At 46.0% G+C, this 10,558-nt stretch overlaps 1 protein-coding gene across 4 annotated transcripts in view; it reads left to right on the forward strand.

Annotated features, from left to right (window-relative positions):
* ZNF652 (zinc finger protein 652) overlaps window positions 1-8,112 on the forward strand; it is a 56,033-nt gene extending 47,921 nt beyond the window's left edge. For 3 of the 4 annotated variants that reach the window (XM_040497233.1, XM_040497232.1, XM_040497234.1), the window contains one exon: window positions 4,771-5,282. In XM_040497233.1, coding sequence (XP_040353167.1) covers window positions 4,771-5,282 — 512 coding nt within the window. Of the gene's footprint in view, window positions 1-4,770 lie in introns of all 4 variants that reach the window. The other variant, XM_040497235.1, reaches the window with a different exon arrangement.
* Window positions 8,113-10,558: the final 2,446 nt, after the last annotated feature.

The raw sequence follows: 10,558 nt of genomic DNA on the forward strand, positions 1-10,558 counted from the left end.
GGCAGTGGGTGAAATGAAAGTGGTGCACCAGGGAGGTGAACTTGGTGACTGATTGGATAAAGGTGGTGTGCAAGGGAAGAATCAAGGGGTGGTCCCAGGTTTGGGTCTTGAATGCCATTTGTCAAGATAGAGAACGGTGGATGGAGGGGCACGTTTGCTAGGCAAGATAATGAATTTAATTTTGCACTTGTTAGGTTGTTTTTTTTGTTTTTTGTTTTTTTTTTTTTTGCCTTTATTTTTGAGAGAGACAGAGCGCATGAGCGAGGGAGGAACAGAGGGAGAAATAGAACTTGAAGTAGGCTCCAGGCTCTGAGCTGGCAGCACAGAGCCCAACATGGGCCTCGAACCCACGAGTCGTGAGATTATGACCTGAGCTGAAGTCAGACGCTTAACCAACTGAGCCACCTAGGCACCCCTTGCACCTGTTAGTTGTGAGACCTCCTTGGGACATGCAAGTGGAAATACCCAGTAGGCAGTCTGTAAAAAAAAATGGGTTTAAAGCTGAAGAGAGAGATTTTAGGCCACACACATCGATCTGCGGGTTTCTGCTGCTGCTCAAGGGTATTCATACTAAGCAGACTGGAAACCAAGATCGCTTATCCCTTTGAACAGTGCGAAAGGCAACCCGCTAGCTAGCCCAATTCTTGTTCTTTCCTATCTTCCATGTAGATTCTCTGCCTTCATTTCTAACGCTGTTCCTTCACACCCATTACAACACTGCTTCCTCCAGTCGGCTTAGCTTTTTTTTTTTCAACGTTTATTTATTTTTGGGACAGAGAGAGACAGAGCATGAACGGGGGAGGGGCAGAGAGAGAGGGAGACACAGAATCGGAAACAGGCTCCAGTCTCTGAGCCATCAGCCCAGAGCCCGACGCGGGGCTCGAACTCACGGACCGTGAGATCGTGACCTGGCTGAAGTCGGACGCTTAACCGACTGCGCTACCCAGGCGCCCCTAGCTTTCTATGTAATAGGCCTTCTCTCTAGACGTATTTGTGTTGAGATACTTTTCTGGTTGCCGTGATGGAGTTCACTTTAGTGTGTCTTCCGGTCACCCATCTACCAGCTCTTCTGCAAAGTGGGACGTTGTGCAGGTGGCCGCGTGCACATAGTACATTTTGATTCTCCCTTATTTCAGCCTCATTTTCATCTTACCCCGAGGTCTTCAGGAGACCTTCCCATCACTCATTAGCACAGTCAGTTGGGGCCAGATGAGTAATGAGAGTTAGAGGCAAGTGGGATTGTAGACTCCTGTCTGGAACCACAAATGTGGAAAATGTGGTAGGACTTCAAGAAATGAATAGAACATTACTAAGCAATGAAAAGGACCCATTGAAATGTGATCCCATGGATTTGTGGGAGGCGGGTCCTAAGAGTTGTGGGCCCTTTCTATGGCAAATCATTGTAGCCTAGAGGACTACACATGAGAGATGGCTAGAGAGGTCCAGGATTCGATCTGGAATGGAGCACACAACAGAAAGTAAGCTTACAGTGAGGATATGCTGTTTGTGGCGCAGGGTCTAGTGTGCCTAATATGTGGTCCGTGAGTCAGGTAGACAGCGTTTGCTCAGAGTAGACTAATAATTCAAAGAGTAAGTCCTTTGGCTTTGTTTCCAACCGGCTTTTGGGAGCGAGGACTAGTTCTGGAGAGTCCAGGAGGGAGGGGCCCAGGGGGGTTGAAAGGTTATCAAACAGGTGTGCTTTTAAAACATTATATGATGGGGGCGCCTGGGTGGTGCAGTCAGTTAAGCGTCCGACTTCAGCCAGGTCACGATCTCGCGGTCCGTGAGTTCGAGCCCCGCGTCGGGCTCTGGGCTGATGGCTCGGAGCCTGGAGCCTGTTTCCGATGCTGTGTCTCCCTCTCTCTCTGCCCCTCCCCCGTTCATGCTCTGTTTCTCTCTGTCCCAAAAATAAATAAAAAAAGTTGAAAAAAAACAACATTATATGATGGAAGTAAGTGGTGTTTATTTAAGAGAAACAGAATGTACACATAAGCATAAAAAACAAAACATCACTCATCAGCCCATCGCCTCCGGGTAATCACTGACATTTGTTGTGGTTCTTTCCATATTTTTTCTACAGATGTTTTTCACCAAAAGAGGGTAGTACCGTGTGTGCATTTGCATTTAAGTTGATTGTTTTACTTAATAGAGTATGGATTCTCACGTTAGGAATTTGAATTCTACAGTTTTATAGTATTTGTTAACGGTGCTGTCCATTCAGATGGGTGCGCCATATTGATTTAATGACCCCCATTTAACAGAGAATTTGAAGTTTTTAAGGTAGTTGGAGGAAATGGGTTAAAATGAAAGAAAACAAGTCGGGCTCAGAACTTACCCAGAAAGTTGAATGTGGATCACAGAGAAGAGCCTAGCAGTGGCAGCAATTGAATAATGAAAAGCTGAAAGATAAGAAGAATATGATGTCAGAAACTAATACTGGTGATTATAGACAAAACTGATCCCTCCTGACTGCACAGCCCGGTCTCTTGAGGAAGCAAGGAGAATTCTGGCTTTCACAGAAGGAGGGTAATGGGAGATGTCAGTTTTCAAGGGCAAAGATAAGAAATAAGGACTACAGGGGTGCCTGGGTGGCTCAGTCGGTTGAGTGTCTGACTTCGGCTCCGGTCGTGATCTCACAGGTGGTGAGTTCGAGCCCCGCGTCAGGCTCTGTTCTGACAGCTTGGAGCCTGGAGCCTGCTTCGAGTTCTGTGTCTCCCTCTCTCTCTGCCCCAACCCCGCTCATGCTCTGTCTCTCTCAAAAATAAATAAACATTAAAAAAAAAACCACTTTTTTTAAAAAAAGAAATAAGGACTCCGATACGGGTACAGAGGTGTTCCCTCCTTGTGTACAGAGGGGTCCCAACGCGGAGAATGGTAGGAAAATAACATTCCTCCGTGTGTGCAGGGATGCACAAAGCTCCGCCATATGAAGGGCTGTGTTTTATGTGTCGAAAGCACACTCTGGAACCAGACTGCAGGGTTTTAAATCCTGGCTCTCCTCCAGCTGTAGAACCCTGGGCAGCTTTCTTAATTTCCTTATCAGTGAAAGAGGGATGATAACATAGCTGCCTCCTACCCAGGTCTGTCCCTGGGAGGATCACCAAAGTTCACAGACGTGAAGTGATGGGAACGGTATCAGGCACACAGGAAGAGTCCGTATAGCACAGCTATTGTTTATGCTGAGTAGGGCGAGGACGCTGTTGGAAACGAAAGGGAGCCGACCTGAGCTGAGAACAGACTCTTGTAGCAGGAGTTACAGTAAAGGCACAAGCTCTGTACTCTGGGAATTGGTGAGGGAATTCATAAATACAAGCATATGTCCACTGAAGGGCACGTACACAGGTACTCAGCACGGCGTCCGCATGAAGTGATTAATGGATGTATGCGTTCAAAAATTGTTCTGTCTCCCCCTATGGCTTGGGTAGAAGGGTAGGCTGGCAGCATGGAACTGTGTCGTCATCCAGAGGAAGTTAGGAACCCTAAAAATCAAGCCCTTATTTCTCCCCTAAGTGCCTTGACGGGGCATTTTGTTTCCTTTTTAAAAAATGTTTATTTGGGGCGCCTGGGTGGCGCAGTCGGTTAAGCGTCCGACTTCAGCCAGGTCACGATCTCGCGGTCCGTGAGTTCGAGCCCCGCATCAGGCTCTGGGCTGATGGCTCAGAGCCTGGAGCCTGTTTCCGATTCTGTGTCTCCCTCTCTCTCTGCCCCTCCCCCGTTCATGCTCTTGTCTCTCTCTGTCCCAAAAATAAATAAAAACGTTGAAAAAATGTTTATTTATTTTTGAGAGAGAGACAGAGTGTGAGAGGTGGAGGGGCAGAGAGAGAAGGAGTCACAGAATCCGAAGCAGGCTCCACGCTCTGAGCTGTCAGCGCAGAGCCCAACGCGGGGCTCGAACCCATGGACTGTGAGATCATGACCCGAGCTGAAGTCGGACGCTCAACCGACTGAGCCACCCAGGTGCCCCAATTTTGTTTCCTTTTTGACTCATCGGCCCTATGCTTCTCATCCAGGGCCAGGACCCCCTCTCAGCACCCCCACACACCCATACATACACGCATGGACATTGGAAATGATGTAGGGACAGTTTTCATAGAATCTCTTGGGAGCATTTAGTGGGCTGGCACCGGGAACGCCATGGGCTCTTCGGGTGGGCCAGGCGGTCCCACATGATGAAGAAGTTGTCTGCAAAAATGCCAGGAGCTCTCCCCCGGGAGCCACGGCAGCGGGGGTTCCCCGGGGTGGGGCGAGCCACCCAGTATTTTCCAAGTCCAATACCAAAAAGTAAGCCACATGCTAAGGATCCCGTGCGAGTAGACACGAAGCGACTTATGCGCGCTCCCCAGGATGTTTTCAGCAGCCTTTCTTCTGGTTGGAATTCAGAAATTGCTAACAGATTAACTTGCCTAAATGTAAGAGGCAGAGACGCGTCCGCGGCCTTAGCTGCTTTGAGCACAGGAAAACGATTTAAACGGTTCTTCGCGTTGGATGTAAAGGATCACTACCGTAGATTTTGGGGGAGGGGGGGGGTTGTTGTTGTTTTTGTTTTTTTAACCAAGCCCAGATGGTAGGTTGCATGTAAGTTTTCCTCCTATCCGCTCTTACTTGTGAAGCCCCAACTTGGGGAGACTCTCTTAACGCCTCTTAGGCTATAATAACATGCCGTACGGGAGCGACGTGGTGGTGATCTCCTCGTTGAGTGCGAGGGCTAGCGTGAGCACGTAATTGCCGCCTAGTATGTTAATCGTTTTCTTGTGTCTGTGTTCATCTCAGGAGAGAAACCCTTTATCTGTGAAATCTGTGGCAAAAGCTTCACCAGCCGCCCCAACATGAAGAGGCACCGCAGAACGCACACAGGCGAGAAGCCCTATCCGTGTGATGTGTGTGGCCAGCGGTTTCGCTTCTCCAACATGCTTAAGGCCCACAAGGAGAAGTGCTTTCGGGTGACCAGCCCCGTGAACGTGCCGCCTGCTGTCCAGATCCCACTCACGACCTCCCCGGCCACCCCAGTTCCTTGCGTGGCGAACACACCCACAACGCCCACGCCCCCGATCAGTATGAGCCCCGCGAGCACTCTCCCCCCGCGGCCCATCCCGCACCCCTTCTCACACCTCCACATCCACCCACACCCTCACCACCCGCACCACCTTCCTATCCCTCCGGTCCCGCACCTCCCGCCGCCCCCAGCTCTCTTTAAGAGCGAGCCTTTAAATCACCGAGGCCAGGGTGAGGACAACTTTCTGCGGCACCTGGCAGAAAAGAACAGTTCAGCACAGCATCACTAACATCCATCTCCTTAAGTGTGTTCTCCAAGAGCTGTGTGCCCGTGTGTGAGTTTGCAGAAAGGGAGCTGGTGGGCATTTCTGTAGCTGCCAGACTCTCCTCAGCCTCCACCAAGAGCTGTGTCTTTGTCTTGGGGAATCGACACATCCAAGGGAATGAACGAGAAGACCGCCTTGCGTTCCCGGAGGGAACTGTCATCTAAACCAGGGGAACCACCGAACTAAAGCCCAATTCGCTTGCATTTTCTGGTGGACTTTTATAAATTTCGAATACTCAGACTTGTGGAATTTTATAATTTCATATCAGCTGATGAGGTATGCTTGCTTTTCTATCCCGGGCTTCTCCTCAAAGAGGGGACAGGCCCGGCTTCCTTTGTACTAATCGGGAAGGCTGTGAGATTAATCCAGAGCATTAATTGTATCACTGTGTATCGTAACCAATTCTTTTCAGCTTTTGGCGCTGGCCTCCGAATCGAGCCGGCCGTGTTTCACAGTATATCAAGCATTATAGAGAAAGACAGAAATTTTCTTCTTTGTGTAGCTCTCCTAACGCACTCTTTATTTTACTACAGAAATTATTTTAGAGTTTTTGTATAGACTTCTTTAGTAGTCTGTTTCTAAAATGAAATGTATTTCAATAAGCGGTGTAATTTTTTCAGTGTAGCTGGGCCTATGTTGTAAAATAGAAGAAAAATTTTTATAATCATCAAAATGTGATTCTTAAAGACGCATATAACTTCTATAGTTCAAAGTTATTCTTACATCCGTACAACTCAAAGGTGCTTCAGAGACTAGATGCGTCTGGGAGGGTCTCCAGACACCAGGTCACTGCAGAATGAGGTCTTGCTTTCAGAACTTGGCGTAAGTCCTTGGCAGTTTTTAAATCTCTGCTTCACACTCAAGCATCCGTCTGTCGGGCTCGTTGACACGCTCCTGTCCTCCGTGTTTCGTTTCGTTTGGTTACCGCGTGAAGCGGGATGATTTCATTTGGTCACTGCGCTAAGTGGGGTGATTTGCAGGGAGCTGGACCCTTTCCAGGGACGTCCCCTCACGCTTGCACGTTCGAAAAATCGGAGTCAAGCTGTTCACCGTCAGGAGGAGGAAGTGATGGAGAATCATTCTCCCTCACGTCTGCGTCTCACTTTCCCCAGGGCTTGTTTGTGTCCAGCCGATGGCACAACCAAATGGAAGTCTCACGAGACACTGCTCGTTTCGAGGCTGCTGTATTTTTCTAGAATTGTTAGGAAAATACGAAATAATACACTAAAATCACAAGCATTGAATGATGTTGCTGACAGTAGCTGAGAAGTTTGGATGAGGACAGATTTGACTACGAGTTTTTAAAATGTCTGTTCAGCTATGGATCCAGCCACAGCTTTGAGCTGTTCTAACACAGTTTAAATGGTAGCGAGGGAAAGAAAACTGCCTATTTTTGTTGCCCTGTTCTCTGCAGATAATTATGCGACAGACAGCGGTGTTCCCAGGTGGTGAGGGGAACATCTCTCGCCACCTTTTAGATGGGTTACTTTTTCAAGTTTGGGAAGTTTCGAAAGAGCACGATCATTCAGGAGCTTATATGGGAAAGTCTGAATAGAAGGGCTAACATACTGCTCATACTTAACTGGTCAAATTTCTCCAGACTCTGTACAGCTAAAACTTTTATATATATATATATATGTCTCAGAGAACTGAGTTCCAAAGCTAGGTCCGCTTTCTTTCTCTCTCTCCCTCTATTTTTTAATCTTGACATTTCTTCAGTTCCTCCCCCACCCCCCACACTGCCTCGGGCTCTTAGATCATTGCCTAAATAAGAACCCTGGCTTTTATTTATTTTTTAACTTTTAATATTAAATGTGCAGATATACTTCAAGCACTTTTCTGGCTGATTAGCTCTGTGGTAGGAAAATTTGGAACTCTTGATGGAGGTCAAGTCCCTGTTTTTAAAATATCACATTCTCTGTTAGCTTTTTGGTTTAAAATTTCCTCATTTTTTTCCTTCTGCTTATTGCCTTTTGCCTTCTGTAATGAGCATAGGAAGATTTTGGAACGGGGCAGAAAAGTATCTCAAGACCTACTTTTCTTCCTGTTTTTGGATGTAATTTCTAAAGAATGTTATTTTAAATATTTGCGTGCATTTTTCGGACACCCAGGTACCCAGACCAATAAGGAAAATTAATTTCTCGTTTGTGATTGTCATTTCTTTCGTGGATGCGTCCCCTTACTTACTCCACAGTCTCCTTTACCTCCCGTGACAAGTTTCTGGGTGGATCTACACCTTTATGTAGACATACCGTTATTTAATGGCCAAGCCTATGATATTAAGATGGTTTTTTAAAAGATGTAAATCGCAGCTTAATTGGTTCTGGTACCTTATTTTATTCTAAACAAATTTACGGTATTCGGTAGCAATTCTGAATTCTAGACTTGAGACCATTAAATCAACCATTTTATGAAGTGTACTATAATGATACACTGGAAAATTCAGGTCGTCATATTTGATTTTTCATTCAAGTGAATATAGCCATAAGAAAATACCTACTTACATAGGAAAACCAGTATGAAGCAAATAATCACCACCACCCTTAACAGAAGCAAAAAAGGATTTGTTTTTGTTTTGTCTTTTGAATCAGCGTTGTCACACGACACCGTTCATAGTAAAATGTACTGTGGAACAATCTGGAAACTTCTAATTGTTTTTCCCCCTAGATGGGTATACCTTCCTTGACTCGGGGTTTGTAGTCTTCAGGAAAACTGCTCAGCACGTAACGATTCCTTATCAGTGTCATATTACACATAAACAGTGAGATGCATTAAATAATATTCACGACGTTAATGCTTCTGAATATGAGAACTGCAGGATTAAGCCTTAAACATATATGTGCGTCAGGTTTAACATGCTTCAGACTCCAACTCAGGGTTGGAAATTTGATTGGGGTCCTTCACTAAGGTAAAAGTTGCATCCTGTGTGTTCCCTCCAGCCTACAGTACAGCACCCCGTGACTTCTTCAGAACTTCATGCCCGTTTGCTATCTGTTTACGAAGAAAAGAACCACGGAGGAGTTTGAGTCCTTAGCCCTCATCTGTCCTTAGTCTGCTAAGACAACAAAGGCCACCTTTCAGCGTCCTAGCGATACCCAATTGAGGCTGTTTCCCATTACTTAATTTCACTGTCTTCAAAGGCTTGTTTCTTTCTTTGGTAGGGTTAAGGCTTACTTGAGGAAACTTCCCAAGGACTTTCTTGAGTTGACATTGCCTCCCCCCCCCCCCCCGCTTCTTATCTCATAGATTTATCATTCAGATATAAACTCTTCCTTAGCCTTAATGAAAGGCTGCTTGCTGCTTTCTCAAATGGAGTCAGGGAGACTCAGACTGAGTTAGACGTTTTAATTTGAGTGACGAAAACAAGGGGAGCAGTTTAAAGGCACGTGGCTTCATTTCCACATCTATTTGTGATTTGATTCTTATTTGTAGCGAGCAGGGAGTCTCCACCGAAGACATTACCGTGGTTCAAAGAAATCTTCGCAAATCAGCCACTTGTCTTTTCACGGTCTATCACTTACATTCATTGTTCTAAATTAGTGACGGAGGATGGCATTACCATGGTTGTCTTTTTAAAAACTACATTTGCGGGGCGCCTGGGTGGCGCAGTCGGTTGGGCGTCCGACTTCAGCCAGGTCACGATCTCGCGGTCCGTGAGTTCGAGCCCCGCGTTGGGCTCTGGGCTGATGGCTCGGAGCCTGGAACCTGTTTCCGATTCTGTGTCTCCCTCTCTCTCTGCCCCTCCCCCGTTCATGCTCCGTCTCTCTCTGTCCCAAAAATAAATAAAAAATGTTGAAAAAAAAATTTTAAAACTACATTTGCTGAGGGGCGCCTGGGTGGCTCAGTCGGTTGAGTGACCGACTTCGGCTCAGGTCATGATCTCACGGTTTGTGAGTTCGAGCCTTGCATCGGGCTCTGTGCCGACGGCTCGGAGCCTGGAGCCTGCTTCCGATTCTGTGTCTCCCTCTCTCTCTGCCCCTTCCCTACTCATGCTCTGTCTCTCTCTGTCTCAGAAATAAGTAAACATTAAAAAAAAGATTTTTTTTTTAATAAAAATAAAAAAAACTACATTTGCTGGAAGCACCTTTTCATTGTGGCCAGAATGCTCCCTGTACCTCGACTGCCCCTAGCGTACTGACCGAAGGCGAAACACGCTAAAGAGATGCTTGTCAACTTCGAATTTTCTACTTCTCGAAATTTTTTTCAGTCCTTACGTTTGTTACGTGGATATGTGCGTTTCGTTTAATTTTTTATCTCCCTGGAAGTTTGAAATTTTGAGAAGATTGAGCAGAAATAAAAATCTGTTGCCGATGATATTAATTTACCCTACCTTGCGGATTTCAGTCAATGAAGCAGAATGGTGGGTCGGATTTTATTGTACCAAAAAAAAAAAAAAAAGGATAAAAAGTTAGAGAAACTTCTGTGTGAGCTACTGCCTAGAAGAGACAACTCGTACTACATCGCCGATCCACACGATGCACATTTCCATGCTGTTCTAGACTGTGGGAAGTACTTAGTGGAAAAGGGGATACGTTCCATTTAAGAAGTGTATCAGCTGTTCTACCACGACAAAACCCAGCTCGCTTGGAATTCCTCAGACTATACGATTGAACAAGTAAATACCGGGTTTTAATTGTCTGTTGCCTAAGTCCGGATAGGAAATTTCCCCCAAAAGATCATTTTTTTCAGGAATGAAAGGTCATTAGCCACTGGAGTTAGTGGCATTCTTATGCAATAGGAACATTACCACCCTGCTTCGGTCATCTGTAGCATTTGTACTAAATGATGATGGCCTTCCAGCCCTGGACGCTACCTCGATAAAGCAAACCAGAGATCCTCTCTCCACTTTCTATGGAAGCCATAAAAGTTGCCATCAGTATGTCCCCTTTCATAACGCTGTACTTTTATACTCTCCCAACTTTTTATAGACTTTGTGACCGGACCTTTTTTGTCCTAGAGGATCGGTTTTGCAAGTTGCAAAGGAAAAGCAAACTCCTCGGTCGTCCCAGCTTTGAAGCCTTAGCTTCAGGAAATTCGTTTAAAGAACCAGATCGCGTACCACTTAACCGAATTCTTGATCTCGGTCAAAACTGTTCGGCCGAGAGGCAGCTCCAGAAAACAGACTTCTCTCTCTGACTCCCTGTGTAGAAGCTATCTTGTAAGAAACTACTTAACAGAGTGGATCTCTACTACCTTGTTATTCTGTGGGTCACTCGATGGAATGTGTATTGTCACAGTGT

This window comes from Herpailurus yagouaroundi, unplaced genomic scaffold, assembly GCF_014898765.1.
Source record: "Herpailurus yagouaroundi ecotype Mexico unplaced genomic scaffold, PumYag 189, whole genome shotgun sequence".
Lineage (NCBI taxonomy): Eukaryota > Metazoa > Chordata > Mammalia > Carnivora > Felidae > Herpailurus > Herpailurus yagouaroundi.